Source organism: Saccoglossus kowalevskii, chromosome 2, assembly GCF_978046115.1.
Source record: "Saccoglossus kowalevskii chromosome 2, keSacKowa6.1, whole genome shotgun sequence".
NCBI classification, from domain to species: domain Eukaryota; kingdom Metazoa; phylum Hemichordata; class Enteropneusta; family Harrimaniidae; genus Saccoglossus; species Saccoglossus kowalevskii.
Window position 1 is genome coordinate 4,443,777 of NC_140642.1, and position 25,430 is coordinate 4,469,206.

Genomic DNA, 25,430 nt, shown 5'->3' on the forward strand with positions numbered 1-25,430 from the left:
TATGCCGCTATTTAAGACACTTCTGACTCGATATCCTGGATAAGTGAAAAGAATATGTTAAATATAGAGTCGGCGTGCATATTGTAATTGCATATGAAGTCCAATATTTTAACACTACCACACCTTAGTTGCACTCTCAGATAGTTCTTAAAGCTTTTTACCAGTCTTGGGATTATTATGTGAATTATTTGGTGGTCTAAATTTTTGCTAAATTATTATTGTATGTGTAAAAATCATGATATATAGTAGATAATGGTATATAATAATCTTTCCTTAGTTCATACATCATTTCAATGTTAACTTATTATATTATTTTCATTATGTTATCTTATCATTTCAATATGTTAACTTATTATAGGAAAAAGAAAACCATGTTGATCGGACCAAGAAGATTTATTTACATTGTCATCTTTTACACACTGTGTTATATAAAACAACCATATACAGCTGCGGACACCCCTACTCCCACGCCTGAAACAGAAATAGAACCCGAACCGACAGGCGAGCAGGTTCCTTTCGATGGAGAAACCGAGCCGGAGCCTTCAATTGAGCCAACCAGTGTAGCCGAGACAGAAGCCGAATATATATCTACACAGTCTGAGCCAACCCCAGTGGAAATTTTGATTCCATCGTTATCTGGAATGGCGCTGTTTCTTGGGGGTATGTTGTTTTTATGATTATTTAATTTAGCATCCGTCGGTGGGTGAGGGAAACAGAATAAGAATGTAGACAGGCGTGCCTTTCCTATGTAAGGTTATACTGTATAGAAATGGAAAGAACCCAACCGTTGATAAGTTAGAGATATGAACACCCAAGACCATACAATTAGATCATAAAATTAGTGAATTTACATTAGATAAATGGAATTATGAAATTATATTTTATATATTTATTTTTAATAAATATTATTATTATATATTTATATACAATGTAGTTTATGGTTATTATCATTTTTGTTTGTTTGAGGGGCTGGTCTAGCGATTGGTGTAACGCAGTATAGAATGAGGATGCGCAAACTACGACCATACAGGCAGTCATGGGCAAGAAAAAATGAGGTATTTGTAATTGACTCATGTACAGGAACTAGCTCAGATGACCGTCAGAAAGAATGTAAGTTATAGAATATGGAGTAACCGAGTTTAGGAAAGATTGATGATGTTGTGGCTGTTAACTAACATGTTAAGGGAAATGGTATTTTCCCGTGCACCCATTTAAAATTGTCAGAGATTCATGACAAGAAGCAAAGCCACAGCGAATAACAGCAATGTAAATGTATAATTCATCAATTCGTTCAACACGCACATTAAAGCTATATTAGTCGCGTCTGCATATTGTAATTGAATATATAATAAGGCAAGTTTGTCAGTACACATTATAAAATCATGTTTCTTTATTACTTAAAGACTCAGGTTCGAAAAAATACATTTTGACGCATAGTGCACAACACGTTAATTGCTCCGTTGGACAACGCCGCTTTCATGACCTCCGAATCGACAATGGACACACGTCAATTCTATACCGGCAGTAAAGCTTATAAACGAGCACACAATTATATAGATATTATTAATCTCACAGTTTTATTATTTTAACAGTCTTAACTAAAGAAGACAGACAAGCCATAGCTGATCTACAAGACATGTTCAACCGTCCTATTTCACTCCTGAAATTGATATCGCCGACCCTTATCGCGCTGGCATTTGCTCCAATGTTATTATTCATGTATCCGTCATTACAAGGCGTTTTCTGGCCGGATATGAAAAAAGCACCTGAAATCAACAAGGCAATTGGTAAGTATATCCTCAGAATGACATGTATGTTGATCTCCAGCAAGAATTGATGTTCTTGAACGAACTAAGAAAACCTCTCCTGGCAACTAGCGTGGAATCATAGCTCTTTATTCCGGATGTGAATGGAGAACTCCAGGGAGTTAAACGAGTAGAAAAAACATAATTAGAACGTACATTGTATTCGGAAGTTCGTCAGACTGGGATATGTCAAAGAATGTTAAGGAAGTACTCTTATATGCATGGAAAACGTATTCATGACACCGTGCCCAATTCAATTTCAATACATTTTTCATATAGCATATGTAATTGGTGATTACTGCATAAGGTGTGCAGTATTGTACAATGCGGTCTATGCGTCTCACATCCGAGTCTCTTGAAATTGCCGTCTCATCAGTATATAATCCCAAAACACATCTAACCGCTTATTAAAATCAAGAACATTGTGTCTTTGTTACAATTAAATTCTTTGCCCTTTTTTTTTATTTCACCAAATTTCAATTTCCACTAAATTACATTATATTGTATTGTGAACATGATCAGAAGTGTTTGGTATGTGTGGTTGTGATAGGGTTGGGGTGCCTGGATAGTTTATCCCATTCACTTAGTATTCCATTAATGATATTATCGTTGTCTCAATGTTACAGCGAGTTTCCTGGCTCCTTCAGGATTTGTCTACGCGTAAGTATGTCTAATCGTTTTTTGCGAGAAAGCCCTAAATCGAGTGAAACTACTTATTAAAAGTATATAACCACTTTCGATGTTCTTGAATTATTGATGAAACGAAATCAATGATAACATATGACGCCTGATGACTTGGTCTTTCTAAGCCTCAGGCTAATCTCGATTGTGTTCAGTATAAGTCGCGTATTTAATTGCTAACACGTGGTCAGATTAACTAAAATAAATGTGTTCAATAAGTTTAAAAGTAAAAGTCATTCTTGAGCCTTGAGTCCGTTAAACTTACGTTCGTCTATAATTCACTAGCAATTACAAGCAATGTGTTCTATAGTTTAACAAAGTTTATTTTTACCTGCAGTATTTCATTCGGATTCTCTTTGCAAGGGGCGTTACAAAAACAAATGACTCTTCAGAAATCGCTCTTGTCAGAATCCAGCGTCTTAGGCCAGATAATGGTACTAGTCACCCAGCTGTCAACGGCAACAAAAAAACAAAAAAACGAGGTAAGGAAATACATCGTACGATTTTTCCGACAACTTTAGAAAGTAACTAAGAAAACCTGCGAGGAAAAGTGAGGTAAACATTACATTATATATACATATCATAAAAGTATAGAAACTGATATCGTGGTAGTTTCGTAGTAAAAGCTAGACTGCTTAGCAGGTACAAAGCGTGGAGAATAAAACAAACTCACAGAACCAATATCAATACATATTCAATTCAATTGAATTCAATTAAGACCCTAAAGCACTTCACCAAAAAAACAAAAAAACAATTGAATTCGATAATTATGTCGATAAGAATAGCATATTTGTAAGTATAGTATATTAATTTTGAACACTTAAAGGTGCAATATGGACAAAAAACATATTTTTACTATTGTTATTCAATACTCCGTGCTGTAGACCAATCAGGATGAAAAATCAAAACCACAGATACGCATGTGTAGTGAGTGATTTTTATTGTACGTACCATAATATCCAGTGCACATGCGTGTCAGAGAACTTCATTGTTTCATCAAACGTGTACTGCGACAGTGTGCTACAGAAACGACGTTTTCGGGTTTTGTCAAATCAGTTATGTCAAATCAGTTATATCAAATCAGTTATATCGAATCAGTTATGTCAAATCAGTTATATCAAATCAGTTATATCGAATCAGTTATATCAAATCAGTTATGTCAAATCAGTTATATCGAATCAGTTATATCAAATCAGTTATGTCAAATCAGTTATGTCAAATCAGTTATGTCAAATCAGTTATAGCAAATCAGTTATATCAAATCAGTTATATCAAATCAGTTATGTCAAATCAGTTATATCGAATCAGTTATATCAAATCAGTTATATCAAATCAGTTATGTCAAATCAGTTATATCAAATCAGTTATGTCAAATCAGTTATATCGAATCAGTTATATCAAATCAGTTATATCAAATCAGTTATGTCAAATCAGTTATATCAAATCAGTTATGTCAAATCGGTTATATAAAATCAGTTATATCAAATCAGTTATATCAAATCAGTTATATCAAATCAGTTATGTCAAATCAGTTATATCAAATCAGTTATATCAAATAAGTTATATCAAATAAGTTATATCAAATCAGTTATGTCAAATCAGTTATATCAAATCAGTTATGTCAAATCAGTTATATCAAATCAGTTATGTCAAATCAGTTATATCGAATCAGTTATGTCAAATCAGTTATATCGAATCAGTTATGTCAAATCAGTTATATCAAATCAGTTAATATATCAAATCACAGATCAATGTAGTCGGCAATATATATTATTAAAAAAATATTAAAAATTACATGTTTTCATGCATGTTGTATCTTTAACTGCGTATTCAGTTTAGAAAACTATTGTTAATCTGTATTATTTTGAATAATAAACTGTATAATTTCTATTCAACTTTGATCATTAATTTTTGTTTATAAACTATGACCTGTGGTGAGGTACTGACCCAAGTGATTATTACCTTTTCTTTGCTAACGATCTGATTATTAAATCGACGTAAATTAAACGATTTATAGCAAATTGCGCGAACAATTGAAAAGCTAAATCATTATAAGTAAAGTGACTAGTTTGGTATAACATTATAGTCTCTGTCTATATGAAATAGCGAGAGATTTTGGCAACACTTTTCAGTTCAACCCTGCTCCCAGTGACTAAATTAGATCAGAATTGATTGCTTTATATTATAGGTGTTTAGAGTAGCGAAAAACGAAGCTGTTTCTATAATATTACGAATACAAGGGCTGCAATATCACGAGCAGAATAAGCTGGCATGTCCTGGGCAAATTTGGAAGGTAAGCTTACACGAATAGAGAATCCATAATTGTAGAACTACGATATCACTAATGAGTGTCGAGTATCACATATACACACACAATGCAATTCAACATAGAGTTCATTTTAATTGTACCATACCTTCCCCCTTTACTAAACCAAAGCTTTGCAAACTTGTGTGTTCTGTGCAGATGAAAATGTGATCCTTTTTACAATGCACATATATTTAGCTATCTTATGTTTTTTTCAGATCATCGATGTTCTGCGTTCCATAAGTGATGGTGCCAAAGACTCGACTCTTGATAAAGCTATTGTGGTAAGTGATATGGGTTATTACGAGGTTATTTATGCACCATGCATACGTTGTACGAATACACGTGTACACATACGTGACATTGCAAACCTATCTGGTCTGTTTGATTTAGTAGTGATGTTTGAATTAGTAGCGTTGATTGTGGTGTGTGAAATACAATGTCATTTACAAATGCACACATTTGAAAATACACTATTTTTTTATATTTTAAAATTTCTATTTGAATACAAAATAATTCAAGTACTATATCGGTCGTGATTAATCAGTTGGTTTTATAATCTAACATAATTAAGATATTATGGGATGTCTTTAGCATGTTTGTGCCAGACATTAAACGTAAACAAATCAAGTATCCTACTCACGCTAGTGGTAACATTTTTGACTTTGTATTTCCTAATTTTGATGAGCACTTCTTTGACTTGGGTGGATGTTTTTGATTCAGATCTCGTAAGTTATGTTTATGGGTGTATAATTTCAAAATGTTCTGAATCGATGTGTGGAAAAATATCACAATTATGTTAAGAAGATTGGTGAGCAATCCACTGTTAGTAACAAGTGATTTTGCAGTTTAGTGAGGTCGAAGTATTAAAAGGCGGTAGTCGTCGCGCAAAGCATGGGTCTCATATAAAAAACGAATACAAACTAAGACGTTACCAAGTTTTAATTAAGTATTTTTAGGTGATTGGAAGGTATCTAAGACGTCGCTGGCAGTTATTAGTGCAAGTCATGCACAGGTGAAACTTCATTATTGTGATTGCCATTAGAAGAACGCATTAGATATGTTTTTTTACACATCTGAAATTTGTTATTTTCTTTTATTTCCTCCTTCTATAAGTTGTATATTACTATCTTGGAAGTCCTACCTACCTAACTCCATTTTAATTAACCAGTTTTATTACCATAATATCATACAATAAGTTGGTTCTTGGACTAGATAAATCAGACGAACTATTTAACCTGGACCAAACCAGAAAATTTCAAACATCCTTTTTCTTTTTTCTTTCTTTCTCACATTGTTTGTTTTCTGTTGTTGTATATTTTCTGGTGAAATAAATCAATTAGATTGTGGGGAAAACAATATCAGCCCTTTAAGGTCAAATGTCTTCCAATCATGTTAAACCATAGATAGTATAGTCTATACTGTCTATGGTTAAATCACGTTTGCTCAATGAGTATTTTTATTCTGTCGTCAACTCTACTGAAAATAATATCTTGCCTGACATAACTTGTGTAATTAATCATAACCTTGGCTATGTTAATATGTTAGTCGCCGATGTCAGACTAGTCCGTCATAAAACAAATAATATGACTAGCAGGCCAGTTTCTTCAACAATGCGCCAAGGAAGGAGCGTCCTCTAATACTACATGGCCGTATTATCAACAATGCGCCAAGGAAGGAGCGTCCTCTAATACTACATGGCCGTATTATCAACAATGCGCCAAGGAAGGAGCGTCCTCTAATACTACATGGCCGTATTATCAACAATGCGCCAAGGAAGGAGCGTCCTCTAATACTACATGGCCGTATTATCAACAATGCGCCAAGGAAGGAGCGTCCTCTAATACTACATGGCCGTATTATCAACAATGCGCCAAGGAAGGAGCGTCCTCTAATACTACATGGCCGTATTATCAACAATGCGCCAAGGAAGGAGCGTCCTCTAATACTACATGGCCGTATTATCAACAATGCGCCAAGGAAGGAGCGTCCTCTAATACTACATGGCCGTATTATCAACAATGCGCCAAGGAAGGAGCGTCCTCTAATACTACATGGCCGTATTATCAACAATGCGCCAAGGAAGGAGCGTCCTCTAATACTACATGGCCGTATTATCAACAATGCGCCAAGGAAGGAGCGTCCTCTAATACTACATGGCCGTATTATCAACAATGCGCCAAGGAAGGAGCGTCCTCTAATACTACATGGCCGTATTATCAACAATGCGCCAAGGAAGGAGCGTCCTCTAATACTACATGGCCGTATTATCAACAATGCGCCAAGGAAGGAGCGTCCTCTAATACTACATGGCCGTATTATCAACAATGCGCCAAGGAAGGAGCGTCCTCTAATACTACATGGCCGTATTATCAACAATGCGCCAAGGAAGGAGCGTCCTCTAATACTACATGGCCGTATTATCAACAATGCGCCAAGGAAGGAGCGTCCTCTAATACTACATGGCCGTATTATCTGCAAAGCGCCAAGGAAGGAGCGTCCTCTAATACTACATGGCCGTATTATCAACAATGCGCCAAGGAAGGAGCGTCCTCTAATACTACATGGCCGTATTATCAACAATGCGCCAAGGAAGGAGCGTCCTCTAATACTACATGGCCGTATTATCAACAATGCGCCAAGGAAGGAGCGTCCTCTAATACTACATGGCCGTATTATCAACAATGCGCCAAGGAAGGAGCGTCCTCTAATACTACATGGCCGTATTATCAACAATGCGCCAAGGAAGGAGCGTCCTCTAATACTACATGGCCGTATTATCAACAATGCGCCAAGGAAGGAGCGTCCTCTAATACTACATGGCCGTATTATCAACAATGCGCCAAGGAAGGAGCGTCCTCTAATACTACATGGCCGTATTATCAACAATGCGCCAAGGAAGGAGCGTCCTCTAATACTACATGGCCGTATTATCAACAATGCGCCAAGGAAGGAGCGTCCTCTAATACTACATGGCCGTATTATCAACAATGCGCCAAGGAAGGAGCGTCCTCTAATACTACATGGCCGTATTATCAACAATGCGCCAAGGAAGGAGCGTCCTCTAATACTACATGGCCGTATTATCAACAATGCGCCAAGGAAGGAGCGTCCTCTAATACTACATGGCCGTATTATCAACAATGCGCCAAGGAAGGAGCGTCCTCTAATACTACATGGCCGTATTATCAACAATGCGCCAAGGAAGGAGCGTCCTCTAATACTACATGGCCGTATTATCAACAATGCGCCAAGGAAGGAGCGTCCTCTAATACTACATGGCCGTATTATCAACAATGCGCCAAGGAAGGAGCGTCCTCTAATACTACATGGCCGTATTATCAACAATGCGCCAAGGAAGGAGCGTCCTCTAATACTACATGGCCGTATTATCAACAATGCGCCAAGGAAGGAGCGTCCTCTAATACTACATGGCCGTATTATCAACAATGCGCCAAGGAAGGAGCGTCCTCTAATACTACATGGCCGTATTATCAACAATGCGCCAAGGAAGGAGCGTCCTCTAATACTACATGGCCGTATTATCAACAATGCGCCAAGGAAGGAGCGTCCTCTAATACTACATGGCCGTATTATCAACAATGCGCCAAGGAAGGAGCGTCCTCTAATACTACATGGCCGTATTATCAACAATGCGCCAAGGAAGGAGCGTCCTCTAATACTACATGGCCGTATTATCAACAATGCGCCAAGAAAGGAGCGTCCTCTAATACTACATGGCCGTATTATCAACAATGCGCCAAGGAAGGAGCGTCCTCTAATACTACATGGCCGTATTATCAACAATGCGCCAAGGAAGGAGCGTCCTCTAATACTACATGGCCGTATTATCAACAATGCGCCAAGGAAGGAGCGTCCTCTAATACTACATGGCCGTATTATCAACAATGCGCCAAGGAAGGAGCGTCCTCTAATACTACATGGCCGTATTATCAACAATGCGCCAAGGAAGGAGCGTCCTCTAATACTACATGGCCGTATTATCAACAATGCGCCAAGGAAGGAGCGTCCTCTAATACTACATGGCCGTATTATCAACAATGCGCCAAGGAAGGAGCGTCCTCTAATACTACATGGCCGTATTATCAACAATGCGCCAAGGAAGGAGCGTCCTCTAATACTACATGGCCGTATTATCAACAATGCGCCAAGGAAGGAGCGTCCTCTAATACTACATGGCCGTATTATCAACAATGCGCCAAGGAAGGAGCGTCCTCTAATACTACATGGCCGTATTATCAACAATGCGCCAAGGAAGGAGCGTCCTCTAATACTACATGGCCGTATTATCAACAATGCGCCAAGGAAGGAGCGTCCTCTAATACTACATGGCCGTATTATCAACAATGCGCCAAGGAAGGAGCGTCCTCTAATACTACATGGCCGTATTATCAACAATGCGCCAAGGAAGGAGCGTCCTCTAATACTACATGGCCGTATTATCAACAATGCGCCAAGGAAGGAGCGTCCTCTAATACTACATGGCCGTATTATCAACAATGCGCCAAGGAAGGAGCGTCCTCTAATACTACATGGCCGTATTATCAACAATGCGCCAAGGAAGGAGCGTCCTCTAATACTACATGGCCGTATTATCAACAATGCGCCAAGGAAGGAGCGTCCTCTAATACTACATGGCCGTATTATCAACAATGCGCCAAGGAAGGAGCGTCCTCTAATACTACATGGCCGTATTATCAACAATGCGCCAAGGAAGGAGCGTCCTCTAATACTACATGGCCGTATTATCAACAATGCGCCAAGGAAGGAGCGTCCTCTAATACTACATGGCCGTATTATCAACAATGCGCCAAGGAAGGAGCGTCCTCTAATACTACATGGCCGTATTATCAACAATGCGCCAAGGAAGGAGCGTCCTCTAATACTACATGGCCGTATTATCAACAATGCGCCAAGGAAGGAGCGTCCTCTAATACTACATGGCCGTATTATCAACAATGCGCCAAGGAAGGAGCGTCCTCTAATACTACATGGCCGTATTATCAACAATGCGCCAAGGAAGGAGCGTCCTCTAATACTACATGGCCGTATTATCAACAATGCGCCAAGGAAGGAGCGTCCTCTAATACTACATGGCCGTATTATCAACAATGCGCCAAGGAAGGAGCGTCCTCTAATACTACATGGCCGTATTATCAACAATGCGCCAAGGAAGGAGCGTCCTCTAATACTACATGGCCGTATTATCAACAATGCGCCAAGGAAGGAGCGTCCTCTAATACTACATGGCCGTATTATCAACAATGCGCCAAGGAAGGAGCGTCCTCTAATACTACATGGCCGTATTATCAACAATGCGCCAAGGAAGGAGCGTCCTCTAATACTACATGGCCGTATTATCAACAATGCGCCAAGGAAGGAGCGTCCTCTAATACTACATGGCCGTATTATCAACAATGCGCCAAGGAAGGAGCGTCCTCTAATACTACATGGCCGTATTATCAACAATGCGCCAAGGAAGGAGCGTCCTCTAATACTACATGGCCGTATTATCAACAATGCGCCAAGGAAGGAGCGTCCTCTAATACTACATGGCCGTATTATCAACAATGCGCCAAGGAAGGAGCGTCCTCTAATACTACATGGCCGTATTATCAACAATGCGCCAAGGAAGGAGCGTCCTCTAATACTACATGGCCGTATTATCAACAATGCGCCAAGGAAGGAGCGTCCTCTAATACTACATGGCCGTATTATCAACAATGCGCCAAGGAAGGAGCGTCCTCTAATACTACATGGCCGTATTATCAACAATGCGCCAAGGAAGGAGCGTCCTCTAATACTACATGGCCGTATTATCAACAATGCGCCAAGGAAGGAGCGTCCTCTAATACTACATGGCCGTATTATCAACAATGCGCCAAGGAAGGAGCGTCCTCTAATACTACATGGCCGTATTATCAACAATGCGCCAAGGAAGGAGCGTCCTCTAATACTACATGGCCGTATTATCAACAATGCGCCAAGGAAGGAGCGTCCTCTAATACTACATGGCCGTATTATCAACAATGCGCCAAGGAAGGAGCGTCCTCTAATACTACATGGCCGTATTATCAACAATGCGCCAAGGAAGGAGCGTCCTCTAATACTACATGGCCGTATTATCAACAATGCGCCAAGGAAGGAGCGTCCTCTAATACTACATGGCCGTATTATCAACAATGCGCCAAGGAAGGAGCGTCCTCTAATACTACATGGCCGTATTATCAACAATGCGCCAAGGAAGGAGCGTCCTCTAATACTACATGGCCGTATTATCAACAATGCGCCAAGGAAGGAGCGTCCTCTAATACTACATGGCCGTATTATCAACAATGCGCCAAGGAAGGAGCGTCCTCTAATACTACATGGCCGTATTATCAACAATGCGCCAAGGAAGGAGCGTCCTCTAATACTACATGGCCGTATTATCAACAATGCGCCAAGGAAGGAGCGTCCTCTAATACTACATGGCCGTATTATCAACAATGCGCCAAGGAAGGAGCGTCCTCTAATACTACATGGCCGTATTATCAACAATGCGCCAAGGAAGGAGCGTCCTCTAATACTACATGGCCGTATTATCAACAATGCGCCAAGGAAGGAGCGTCCTCTAATACTACATGGCCGTATTATCAACAATGCGCCAAGGAAGGAGCGTCCTCTAATACTACATGGCCGTATTATCAACAATGCGCCAAGGAAGGAGCGTCCTCTAATACTACATGGCCGTATTATCAACAATGCGCCAAGGAAGGAGCGTCCTCTAATACTACATGGCCGTATTATCAACAATGCGCCAAGGAAGGAGCGTCCTCTAATACTACATGGCCGTATTATCAACAATGCGCCAAGGAAGGAGCGCCCTCTAATACTACATGGCCGTATTATCAACAATGCGCCAAGGAAGGAGCGCCCTCTAATACTACATGGCCGTATTATCAACAATGCGCCAAGAAAGGAGCGTCCTCTAATACTACATGGCCGTATTATCAATAATGCGCCAAGGAAGGAGCGTCCTCTAATACTACATGGCCGTATTATCAACAATGCGCCAAGGAAGGAGCGTCCTCTAATACTACATGGCCGTATTATCAATAATGCGCCAAGAAAGGAGCGTCCTCTAATACTACATGGCCGTATTATCAATAATGCGCCAAGGAAGGAGCGTCCTCTAATACTACATGGCCGTATTATCAACAATGCGCCAAGGAAGGAGCGTCCTCTAATACTACATGGCCGTATTATCAACAATGCGCCAAGGAAGGAGCGTCCTCTAATACTACATGGCCGTATTATCTGCAAAGCTTTGGACAGGTTTATTTTGTAAATACGTTGCAAAATGAATTGAACTTTGGATATCGATTGTCAAACTGAAATAATTGACTTCGATTATTCTAAAACCTTTGACAGTGTCCACATAGTCTGTTAATTCACAAATTTAATCTCTACAGCTTTCATCGCAACTTGTTGTCATTGTTTCCTAGTTGCCTAACACATCATAGACAAAGATTTCTCATAAATAAATAAATAAAAGGACACGGATAAGGGGTCTTTTATTATCGTAAATCGTAAAAAAATAATAATATATAATAATTAATATTCATTTATGTTTCAATGGCCATGTTTTTCTAATTGGCGTATTGCACTAATAAAGCAAACCTCCTCCAGCCCTTTCTGTCATCAGCAAGATGGTAAAGCTGCTCTCCATTCTCTGTCCATTCTTTGATGTCATCTTCCCAATCTCTTCTTGGCCGTCCTCTGTTTCTGCATTCTTCAACCTTCCCTTGCATAATACGTTTTGTTAGACTGTTTTTCCTCGATTGGTGTTCAAAAAAAATGCAATTTTCTTTTCTTAATTGTTTCAATTAGATGTTCTATTTTTTGTCCTTCTTTCAGCTGATCTTTTAGTTTCATCCATACCACTTCGTTCCGAATGTTTTGTCGCCATGTGATACCAAGGAGTCTTCTATAACATTTAATTTTGAACGCATTTATTTTCTTCGTTATTTTCGTTGTCATAGTCCACCTTTCGCATCCATAGAGTATCACAAACGTTACTACTGCTCTAATTAGGTTAATCTTGTTTACATGGAAATATTCTTTGCAACCAATATTTTTTGAAGTCGTGCCAAGGCACTGGTTGCCATTCCAATTCTGTTTTTGACTTCTGTTTCACTGGAAACATCTTCTGGGTTTGTTGATCCAAGATATTTGAAGCTGTGTACTTGTTCGAGTTGTTCACTATTTACCTTTGCTGATATTGTGTTGGTATTCTTATCACTTGTAACCATTGTGAAAATTGTTTTACTCTTTTCAGCACTGATTTCCATACCGTAACTTCTTGAAGTCTTGTCTAACCTTTCTGTTAGGTCTTCAAGATCTTTGGCATTATCTGTTATTAGGTCGATATCATCTGCAAAGCGCAAGTTGTTGATAACCAATCCTCCAATTTTTGAACCTCCGTGGAACCCTTCAAGTGCATCCAATATAATTCTTTCCAAAAAAGATTGAAAAGTGAGGGTTAAAAACTGCAGCCCTGTCGAACCCCGACGTTGGTTTGAAACCATTCACTATACGTGTTGCTAATCAATACTGTAGTCTTCGCATGTGTATACAGTTGCTGGATCAGGTTCGTCATTGGTCGAAAGCTTTTTTGAAGTCGATGAAGTTATGAAATAAATAAGATTGGTGGTTGCGGAGTTTTCCGCAAAGTATTCTTAGATTTGTTATTTGCTCGATCGTGCTGATACCTTTCCTAAAGCCAGCTTGGGTATCACACTCTGGTGCACTGAGAACTTCTTCAATTCTTGGTGTAATTCGTTTTGAATTACTATGAGAACCCTGCTAGCGTGACTTGAGGCTGATGGTGCGGTTGTCAGCACATTTACTAGTAGTACCATAATTCAACGTACAGTGATGGCAGGGATGAGTAATTAACTCACATTATTTATTTATTCGCTCCACATAGCCTAAGGTGATTGACCAAATTATGCAACTAAATACATCGCGCTTAGAAATAATTACATTAACAGACGACAAGATGCATCCAGCGAGATGGGTCTTTTTGGAGATGCTCAGTTTTACAGCCTTCTTCGGTGTCATGCTAATTAACGTAAGTTACTTGTTATGCATGCTGCGTCTTTCGTTATATCAGTGTTACGGCTATGGACGGCAACACCCACACGTGATATATATCAGTGTTACGGCTATGGACGGCAACACCCACACGTGATATATATCAGTGTTACGGCTATGGACGGCAACACCCACACGTGATATATATCAGTGTTACGGCTATGGACGGCAACACCCACACGTGATATATATCAGTGTTACGGCTATGGACGGCAACACCCACACGTGATATATATTGTCCTAAATTGTTTAACCATAACCATAAATAGAGATATGAAACACAAGCAAACTACAAAGATATCGACAATGTTGGAAACCCGATGACGGAAACAAAATAGCCACCATGCTCCATGTGTAGTGTTGCCATAGTGATTGTAAAAATGAAACCTTAGAAAAAGAAATTATATTTGACATTCAGATGGAACAGCAGGGAGTACTGTTGCGTATTTAATTACATACTTTCTCAGTGGCGGATCTGGGGGGGGGTTCTTGGGGTCCGGACCCCCGTTGAAAAATTTATTCAATTTGTGTTTGTATAATATAAAAAAATCATTAACTTAGTCTGGAGATTTTAAAGTTTGGACCCCCCATCAAAAATCCTGTATCCGCCCCTGTTTCTGTTTTTTTTATAGTTACTTAATACATTTTTTTGTCTCACAGGCGCAATCATATCGTCTCGAATTGACATTTTGCATCATGACTGTGTTTTCAATCAGCGCCCTTTGCTACATAGTAGCTGACCTCGATTCACCATATGCTGGATTCTTTCGAGTAAGTATCGGGCTTTGATGAAATTAATCTTTTAAGAGAAAGCATATTTTGTCTAATTTGTGTTTTGATTTTGGGCACATGTGTATAGTGCGTCGGCCAAAAAGAATGTTTTTTATTTTTGCGTTTTCACACAATTTCCAGTTCATGTGCATCAATAATTCGTGACCATTCGCAGCCAATACTTAAATATACCATACACACCCTTTTCTCCTTTGGGCGTTTTTTTTAAAGCACTACAATATCAATACCGTCCGTTTACTCCCTCGGTAAGTGTCTCTCTGAAATTAAACACTACAAAATAAGCTTTATCTGTTTGTACTGAAGTTCATCGTCTATAAATTATGTACAATTATGTACACAGAGTAGGGACCAATGGGTGACCAATCACGGCTATGTGTTATTTGTTTCCAAGTTGAGATGCTGAATTGTTCAAGTTACGAGCATCGAGTTACGAAAACATCGAGTTACAGAAATGACCACGCCCATATTTTAGAAAACGCGACCATTTTTTCGAAACCACTCCTAAATTGTAACTCGACATTCAATTAACAGTTGAAAGAACTTTGAGTTACGGGCAACATATATTTTCGTTTTTGTTGAACGGCCACATTTAGTAACTCTAACATTATTTAATAGTTAACCAAACTTCGAGTTACGGGTAACATATTTGTTTTTGTTTTGTTTAACGTTCAAATTTAGTAACTCGAATTTAAATTAACATTTAACCGAATTTCGAGTTATTGGAAACATAACACGTATTATAAACGTATGTTTCACGTATTTCGGTTAACTGTTACTAAATTTCAACGTTAAACAAACAAAAAATATGTAACTCGAAGTTCGGTTAACTATTAAATAATGTTGGAGTTACTAAATGTGACCGTTCAACAAAAACGAACTGTAAAGAGTTACAATTTGGGCACAGTTTCTTGAAACTGGGCGTCAATCGCTTGATTGGTTGCAGCTCCAGTCTAATTCTGTGATTTGTCCAATTGTGAGTGTTTTCCTTACCACGTAACAGCAGGACAATTTGAATATACCTAAAAACTAAACATACCATGATTTAATTAATCATCACAAGAACATATATTTTCAACGCCTCACGCCCGCTTGACTGATTGCCGATTGTACAATTTTGTGACCCTGATAGGGGTAAACGATGATAGACGGAGTATTACAAGAAAACAGATTTCAAACCCAAATTCATGAAAACGAATCTAGCAAGAATGGACTTATAATAGTATACATGTATATAGACACTTTAAAACCAAAAAATACAAAATTCCATCACATTCCATAGCCTCACCCGGTTGCGCATAGTCCACCCCTTATCGAATGCATTCGCATCTCGCTGAATTTCACTTTCAAATTTCGCATTTTGCACAGTCTATAAGTGTTTCAAAAACCAGAATGTTAAAAGTGTAAATATACGCGTATTGCCGTATGAATGTTGAACGTCATGACGGTCAAAGGGGTGAAGGGTGTCACGTGGTATTGAATAATCGTGGTTAACATTTCGTTATTTGTCACACTTTAAATCGGCTCGCTAAACGCGCCCTTGCAACGAAAACAGTGTAAACCCCATTCGCTATCAGTAAAAAGATAAAGTAGTGTAACCATGTTTGCAATGGTAAGAACCAAGAACACTCAAAGGGATAAAGGCTGTGTTATGTGATATCGATTATTGTCGATTATGCGATGGCCGCGATTGGTCACGGAATTATCAATAAAAACATTAATCTGTTTTCTCTATGATCGAATGTTGCATAAACATTTGTTTTCAAATGCAATAAATTGAGATCTTTGAGGTGAGAAAAAAAAAACAATAAGTGGTATCATTTGCACAGAATTATTTGCTGGGAAAGAACATTTTCACAGGAGAAAGCCAATAATCGTCGGCTTCTTTTATAGTTTATTTTCCCTGTAAGACTTTTGTTTCCATCTTTTTAACAGTCAACCTCCTCTCTTTTGCTGCATGGTTACTGAATAATTCTACAAAAACAAAAGATTACAATGACCTCACAGAGAGGTCGCTTATACATAAGTATATCCATTAGTGTGTACGTAATGTAAATGGTCATTCTACCCGAAGTCTATGTAGTGGAGAGGGTGCATCAGAGTTGAGAAGTAGTCTTAAATCAAATGACCATCATCCGTAAAGCAGTTTTACCATCATCCGTAAAGCAGTTTTCAACATAATACCAAAAATATCAAAAATTATATATACCGGTACATGTTGCTAAACGGATACATCCTCCCTCCTTCAACCTTAAACCTGAGAATCCTTCAATGTATTCTTTAAGTATTTTCTTGATTTGTCTTTATAGGTGAATGTTACATCTCTCATTGATGTTGTTTACAAAGCAGAACAGATGTACATGTCATTATCAGCGAAATACAGCACCAGCAATGTCATGGTTAAACACCCCTTAATAATCGAGGATTGCTAACTGTCAGGTCGGATACCAACAAACGCCCCTTAATAATCCAGGATTGCTAACTGTTATATCCAGATACTAACAATCACCCCTCAGTAATCCACAATTGCTAGCTGTCACAACCGGATACCAACAATCACCCCTCAGTAATCCACAATTGCTAGCTGTCATATCTGGATACCAACAAACACCCCTCAGTAATCAAGAATTGCTAGCCGTCACAACCGCATACCAACAAACACTCGGTAATCACATCACAGCCAGAAGTTTGCACATTTTCTGTAAAATCATTTTAGAAATTCACAACCATTTCAACATACTAGTAATATGGTACAAGTCTTGATAAAACAATTATAGAAACAGATTTTGCAAATTTATCACGTGAAAGTGACAAAAGTTTACTTTGCAGATTACTTCCTTCCTTGACGTGTAACAAACTTTCAATCAGTATTTTTTGGGGGAATTTTTACTTTTCTATCATGATCTGGATTTTTATTTTTGTAAAATTAGGGATCTATTCATGGTTCAATGTGTTTGTGTCGCACTGAAGATGTTCTTTTTGTTATTAATATAAGGTTGTTACGAAAATACCTCAAAGACAGTATAGATGGAGTATCGACCGACGTACAGCAGAAGTCGATGCGCAGTGTACTGTCCGAGTGCTTACTATGAGGTATCCTCGTAATAACCCTTTTATTATACATCTTTTCCTTCCACGGATACATCATGAGAACGCCGAAATCCCAAAAATTTAGAACAGATTCAGTGAACTTCTTTGTGTGAAGTCTGGTCAAACCCCGATAACAGCCATGTTTGTTTTTATTATCAGAGAACGCTTATGCGCGTAATTGTTCCATATTTGGAATTCACATTTCCTTATAAGGTAGAATGAAAATACCCCATAAAATACCACAAAATTACGGCACGCTGTAACTTATTGCGCTGTGGTGGCAGATGTATAATAATATGGGTTAATGCAAAAATGAAATAACAATTGGAGTCACTGAACAAGTTTAGGATACTGAAATAAAAATTATGTCACTAGACAATGGGACAATCTGAAATGTATGAAAAATTAGGTTTCTACGGAGATCTCAAAATTTTGCTTGGTGATATGGGATGCAAATGTAATCATACATTGATACAAATATTGTTAAAATAATTCAAAAAATTCACATATAATTGAAATAGTTTCCAGTATAATAGTTTTCCATCATAACAATGAGAAGTTTTCACCCACAATGCATTGCATATATATGCAGTAACATTCTCAGTAGTGCAACATTTTAATTTGACTTAAACTGTTATGCAAAAATGTTCTCAATTTATTCTGGGTAACTGATTTAAAACAACAATGTGTGAATGAGAATGAGAGCAACAATTTTAATTGTTATATCATGTTTAATTTACAAATTAACATTTATTACAAAAATAAATATTTGTACAAAAAACTTGCCTGAATATTTTCTTCTTAAAGGACAGTGGTAGTGATTGTGTATCTTGTTCGATATGGGATTCACAGATTGTGTAAAGTATATTGGTTGGTAACACATAATTGGAAGACATGCTGCATGATGACCACTGCCCATTAATATACTGCATCCACTTAAACATTGCAGAATACAGTCAAAATAAAGCATTTCTCTTTAGAACCCAAGCAAAACCCAAAAATGAACAGTAATGTAAACATTTATTGTTGTGATTGTCAAATTTATGTGTTTAACAGAGCAGTTTTACCTTGAATGTCACTTATCTATTAAAAAATGCATATGATATAAATAATAGTACATATTTTGACGGTAAAAATTATTGAAATATTTGAATGAATGATATGTGAACAATGTCTTGAAATTACCAAATTGTTATCTTCATACATCAAGGTATACATAAACTATAAAAGTGACATTCATTTCACCATAATAATGTGATATAATCTGCATGACTTTTGACTTATTATAACTTTTGATCAAAACACACCATGAATACATTCTGAAAGAGCCTCACACTTCACAAATTGTATATTAAAAATCAAATTTGTACATGGACTAAAATTTCTCTGTGTGTCCCCTCCCTGATAAAAATTACAATAAAAAAATGTCCATACTTAAAAAAAATATCAATTTACGATGATAATGCAATATATTTTTAAAAAGAAAACTGCATGTGTAAATAATTACAATGTCATGTGATCTGTTGATGCTTCTTGATACAAAACAAGATTCACCATAAAAACAATGAAATTAAAAAAATTATATGTCAAATTAAGTTTTTTATTTATAATTTTATTTTAGAATATTTCAGTCATAAACCTAATTATTCTCAAATATTGTTTAAAACTATTATACACAGATTGGAAATGCTTTATTTATTAACTTATGAACAATTTCTTTTTTACTTTGAACCAAAGTCAAATGCAAATAATATAAAAAAAATTAATTTGTTTTAAAAAGAAAATTAAGCAAATTTAATAGATAAAAGTTACCCAGATTGAAATGGAGAGCAACAAAGAGCATTCTGGGAAGTAAACATTCCTGATAATTGCAAGACGACACTCCTGAACACTAATAGCATGAATTATACTGTTTCCTTAATAGCAAGAAACATGTCTCCCATTACTTTAATGTGATTGTTACAAATAAACGCCATATTTATTAACATACACTCATCAGTCAGTAAGTCTGGAACTGAGCTCAACGGAATTCTTCAGTATTCAGATTTAGTTTTCTAACAATCGCTAGTATGGATAGACAGGTGATTGTGTACTTCCTGCAAGAAATGTACAGGTATTTGTGTTTATTGCATCATCAAAGACAGCAAAGCAGTCTCAGCAAAGTGTCTTAGACATGAAACAAGGGAAGCAATTCAGAATTTTTCACATCTACTGGACCCATTCAGGACATAGCATTTATTTTCACTGGAATTTCATTTCACTGTTTTGATGTTTGGCCAAATTAACTGGTACATGTACTTACACAAATATTTTCTAGTGACACAATGAGTTTTAATGTAATTTTACATATTCAAAATGATTTAATTTTGATTAGCGCATTTCCCTAATCAGTACTAGGACAATCTAGGGTCATTCTGGACAACTCTAGAACCATTCTGGACAATCTAGGACCATTCTGGACAACTCTAGGACCATTATGGACAATCTAGGGTCATTCTGGACAACTCTAGAACCATTCTGGACAACTCTAGGACCATTCTGGACAACTATAGGACCATTCTTGACAATCTAGGGTCATTCTTGACAATCTAGGGTCATTCTGGACAAATCTAGGACCATTCTGGACAATCTAGGGTCATTCTGGACAACTCTAGGACCATTCTTGACAATCTAGGGTCATTCTTGACAATCTAGGGTCATTCTGGACAACTCTAGGACCAGTCTTGACAATCTAGGGTCATTCTGGACAACTCTAGGACCATTCTGGACAATCTAGGGTCATTCTGGACAACTCTAGAACCATTCTGGACAACTCTAAAACCATTCTGGACAATCTAGGGTCATTCTGGACAACTCTAGGGTCATTCTGGACAACTCTAGGGTCATTCTGGACAACTCTAGGACCATTATGGACAATCTAGGGTCATTCTGGACAACTCTAGAACCATTCTGGACAACTCTAGGACCATTCTGGACAACTCTAGAACCATTCTTGACAATCTAGGGTCATTCTTGACAATCTAGGGTCATTCTGGACAACTCTAGAACCATTCTGGACAACTCTAGGACCATTCTTGACAATCTAGGGTCATTCTGGACAACTCTAGGACCATTCTGGACAACTCTAGAACCATTCTGGACAATCTAGGGTCATTCTGGACAACTCTAGGACCATTCCGGACAATCTCGGGTCATTCTGGACAACTCTAGGACCATTCCGGACAATCTAGGGTCATTCTGGACAACTCTAGGACCATTCTGGACAACTATAAGACCATTTTGGACAATGCCACAAAATGCACTTTTAGCAACAAGTAACTCTCACCTTGAGTATTTCATAGTCATCTGTTTTCTGGACAACTCTAAAACCATTCTGGACAATTTAGGGTCATTATGGACAACTCTAGGACCATTTTTGACAATCTAGGGTCATTCTGGACAACTCTAGGACCATTATGGACAATCTAGGGTCATTCTGGACAACTCTAGAACCATTCTGGACAACTCTAGGACCATTCTGGACAACTATAGGACCATTCTTGACAATCTTGGGTCATTCTTGACAATCTAGGGTCATTCCGGACAATCTCGGGTCATTCTGGACAACTCTAGGACCATTCTGGACAATCTAGGGTCATTCTGGACAACTCTAGGACCATTCTGGACAACTATAAGACCATTTTGGACAATGCCACAAAATGCACTTTTAGCAACAAGTAACTCTCACCTTGAGTATTTCATAGTCATCTGTTTTCCACGCAAAGAGTTTCTTACACTGTCTCCACCGACATTGAAACACAGTTGTTCCTTCTTCTGATTCAATATGGTCAATCTGTAGATGGTCCAACAAATGGTCTTTCAACATAAAAGACAGTTCACATGAAGACCACTGAAAATAAACGTTGTAATACACATGGTAAGACTTAAATAAACTGATCAATGTGGTCTTCATACAAGGAATTGAAAGCTGAATAGCAAATGTGAGTAGGTAGTGACCCCTTTGGCGCATTTCATTTGGATGCTGCTACCACACTTTTGACAGAAATTCCTGAAATTTTGCTAATTTTTCTGTGACTAGATATTTAAAATTACAAAGAACAAAATTGGGGTAGCCAAACTAGTTTCTGAATTATAAACCTCAATTGTATGCAAATTTTAAAATCCCAAATGGTGGTAGGGTTTAATGTTATGGGGGAATTCCAAATGGTGGTAGGGTTTAATGTTATGGGGGAATTCCAAATGGTGGTAGGGTTTAATGTTATGGGGGAATTCCAAATGGTGGTAGGGTTTAATGTTATGGGGGAATTCCAAATGGTGGTAGGGTTTAATGTTATGGGGGAATTCCAAATGGTGGTAGGGTTTAATGTTATGGGGGAATTCCAAATGGTGGTAGGGTTTAATGTTATGGGGGAATTCCAAATGGTGGTAGGGTTTAATGTTATGGGGGAATTCCAAATGGTGGTAGGGTTTAATGTTATGGGGGAATTCCAAATGGTGGTAGGGTTTAATGTTATGGGGGAATCCCAAAGTTCAGATACCCTTTTTTTCTTCATGGATAACATTTTTATATCTAGGAAAGTATAGAATAAATATTCTAAAAGTTTGAAAATGGTGCACTTCCGGCCTATTTGTGCTGCCATTTTGTTATTTCACAAATTATGCAAAGTTAGAAAACTCATTCATGATAAAACATCTTCAGAATGTGGTTCAATGATAAGGCAATTGTTTTCTGGCAAAGTACTTAAAATAGTTTTTAGAATATTGTTTTGAGTCATTTTGAGCAGTGGTGCAATCTTGAATTCAGCTCCACTTACATGTTCACTAATAATGAACATTCTCTTGATTTGTAATACTGACATTCTATTCTTTCTGTTCATTCTTTTCTTTTTCAATGCCTGCTATTTACACGCTTTGATGATCAATAGTTCCATTTTTTTAGTACCAGCCTCAGCTTTGCTTGCTAGCATTGCATTACCTGATACTTAGCAAATGTTGCATTATGGTTTAATAAAACATGAATAAAATTTAATTAATTATAAGATATCTAGTCCTTCACAGTACAGAACTCACCTGACATTTGAAGGCTGTGCTAAGTGGCAATGCATAGACAGACCCATCATGACATCCTGCATACAACTAAAACAATTACGAGAGAATACAGATATTACAACATGGTCAATAAAAAAAAATTTCATTTATTTGGCTTGAAGGGTATGGGACTTCAGAGCATTAACAAGTTGCACCATACTGCCCACTCCTAGTTTTGATTGAATTTTTCAGTTCCATGGCTGAACATCCTGAGCACAAGTCAAAAAACGTTTGCATTCAGTCAGTACTATCAGTACAACCTGGAGAGGTCATGTATGAGTGACTAACTTTATCAGAGTATTTATCTGCTGACTGGACAAACATCATGAAATAACATGTACTCACTGGAGTGTGTACGTGGAAGTTATCTGATGTAGTGTGGATTGTACTACTGATTGATGCGAGAATTTCATCTTTTTAAATCAACAAATTAAAACATTCGTCAAAACATATTGCAATACAATGGTAGAAAAGAAAAAAAGGAATGTGAAATATAATTCTGTACATGAGAAAATTGACATGTACAAGACGTGATGGGTGATACCGGGGTAGAAACGGTCACCAATCTAGGATAAAGTTCATATATTAGACATAACACAAACAATGTTATCTAAATACACAATCCCATGATGCAATATATTCATAATTTTATCACGATTTCTGAGTACTGATTGGTGAAAGATGACTTAACATCAAACAAAATTGATTATAAAAGGTGAATTAAACATTCACTAATTCATAGAGTACATCAGACTCGCCCAGAGAAGAAGCACGCTACTATCAAAATGACTACTATACTAGGAAAATGGAAAGGAGAAAGCCAAGAAAACATGGAAGTGTTGCTGAAAGCTATCGGACTCCCTGAAGACAAGATACCAGTTATTGTGAGTGACAAGCAAATTTTCAATATCTCAAAAGATGGGGATTACTTCACCTTTGATGTCACTTCTCAAATTACTGGTAACGCAAAGACCAAGTTCAAAGAAGGAGAACCGTATGAAGCACCCACTCTGACAGGAGGAAATAAGACATTTGTTGCCACGAAAGAAGGAGATAAAGTTCACGTACGTCAACAAGATGGACCACTGGAGCGTATCTACGAGATTGTGGGTGATAAAATGCTGCTAACCATCAAAGCTGGTGACGCATCTGGCAAGATTTACTTCAGCAAAGTGTAAAAGATTGCATATGGTGATGGTAGCACGGTGTGTCCGAGAACTCAAATATCCTCAAAATCAATCAAGAAACAAGTCACCAAGATCAAGTATAAACTCATTTGACTTTTGTTCTGAAATAGGTATTGTATTACAATGTGACTGGGGATGGCTTGAGTGAATAAAGGCTATAGAAACTTAATATATTTTGTCATTTGTTTTTACATCTTGTTCCATCTCAATTATGCTAACAATGGCTTACAGATCTCACATAAATGTTTATTAAATATGTGATAATTCTGCTGTGACAATTGCATTGACAGTGAAATTGTACCCCCAGAAATACAAAGATGTGTGACTTTTTAGGGATTATTCCTATTAAAACACTTTTTTTTTTATCTGACAATGTAAATTCTTTTTAAGGACAAAATCATTTTAATCTATGACCATTGTACATGCATGCATGTTTTTTAGCAGATTCTTTTTTCTCTGTTATTACACTGATTTCTGTCATTGGAGGTATGGTTGTGGGTTCAATATCACTCTCTGTTATTACACTGATTTCTGTCATTGGTGGTATGGTTGTGGGTTCAATATCACTCTCTGTTATTACACTGATTTCTGTCATTGGTGGTATGGTTGTGGGTTCAATATCACTCTCTGTTATTACACTGATTTCTGTCATTGGTGGTATGGTTGTGGGTTCAATATCACTCCCTGTTATTACACTGATTTCTGTCATTGGTGGTATGGTTGTGGGTTCAATATCACTCCCTGTTATTACACTGATTTCTGTCATTGGTGGTATGGTTGTGGGTTCAATATCACTCTCTGTTATTACACTGATTTCTGTCATTGGTGGTATGGTTGTGGGTTCAATATCACTCTCTGTTATTACACTGATTTCTGTCATTGGTGGTATGGTTGTGGGTTCAATATCACTCTCTGCTACATGCGTCATTTTACACCCCAATCCAAGAGATTACATGGTTGTTTTTTTCAAATACGCTTTATTACTCATAGTTTTGTCTTTTATTTATATATATATTTTATATAAAAACATTTTCTCAGGCCAAAATTCAACAAATTTTATAAATAGTCATTGAAACACTGCCAAACTGAAATAAGAAGACCTGCTCTTGAACATAGAAGTGTGAATGAGCCATCTGTACTAGCACTTTCTATCTATAATACATATATTATAGGCTCTGCAATTCTCCAAAAATAGAGCTTCAATTGTAGGCAAGGATTAGTAGGGTGAGTTGAAATGAACACAGTGTGTTTATCCATACTTAGTGGTAAATACAGTATATGTAGCCCATCATATGATATAGCAGGATTATTATTGGGAAGCTCTTC

General features: G+C 37.5%; 3 protein-coding genes across 3 annotated transcripts in view; 2 read left to right on the forward strand and 1 right to left on the reverse strand.

The window, feature by feature from the left end:
- Positions 1-341: 341 nt before the first annotated feature.
- Positions 342-17,171, forward strand: LOC144360114 (uncharacterized). The gene is made up of 10 exons (XM_078013002.2): positions 342-660; positions 967-1,110; positions 1,593-1,787; positions 2,432-2,465; positions 2,824-2,968; positions 4,675-4,779; positions 5,010-5,075; positions 13,784-13,927; positions 14,611-14,721; positions 17,049-17,171. Exons 1-10 carry the CDS (start codon positions 342-344, stop codon positions 17,169-17,171), a joined length of 1,386 nt encoding a protein of 461 aa, XP_077869128.1.
- Positions 17,172-18,540: 1,369 nt separating this feature from the next.
- Positions 18,541-25,430, reverse strand: part of LOC102805988 (uncharacterized) — a 43,839-nt gene continuing 36,949 nt past the window's right edge. The window contains exons 15-17 of the mRNA XM_085508028.1: positions 22,900-22,965; positions 21,557-21,718; positions 18,541-19,925 (exon numbers count right to left, since the gene is read on the reverse strand). Of these exons, the coding sequence (XP_085364154.1) occupies positions 19,884-19,925; positions 21,557-21,718; positions 22,900-22,965 (270 nt within the window). The 3' untranslated portion in view covers positions 18,541-19,883. The remainder of the gene's footprint in view (positions 19,926-21,556; positions 21,719-22,899; positions 22,966-25,430) is intronic.
- LOC102805740 (fatty acid-binding protein 1, liver-like) lies at positions 23,634-24,273 on the forward strand. Its single transcript, XM_006821975.3, has one exon. It carries the CDS (start codon positions 23,703-23,705, stop codon positions 24,093-24,095), a length of 393 nt encoding a protein of 130 aa, XP_006822038.1. The 5' UTR covers positions 23,634-23,702; the 3' UTR covers positions 24,096-24,273.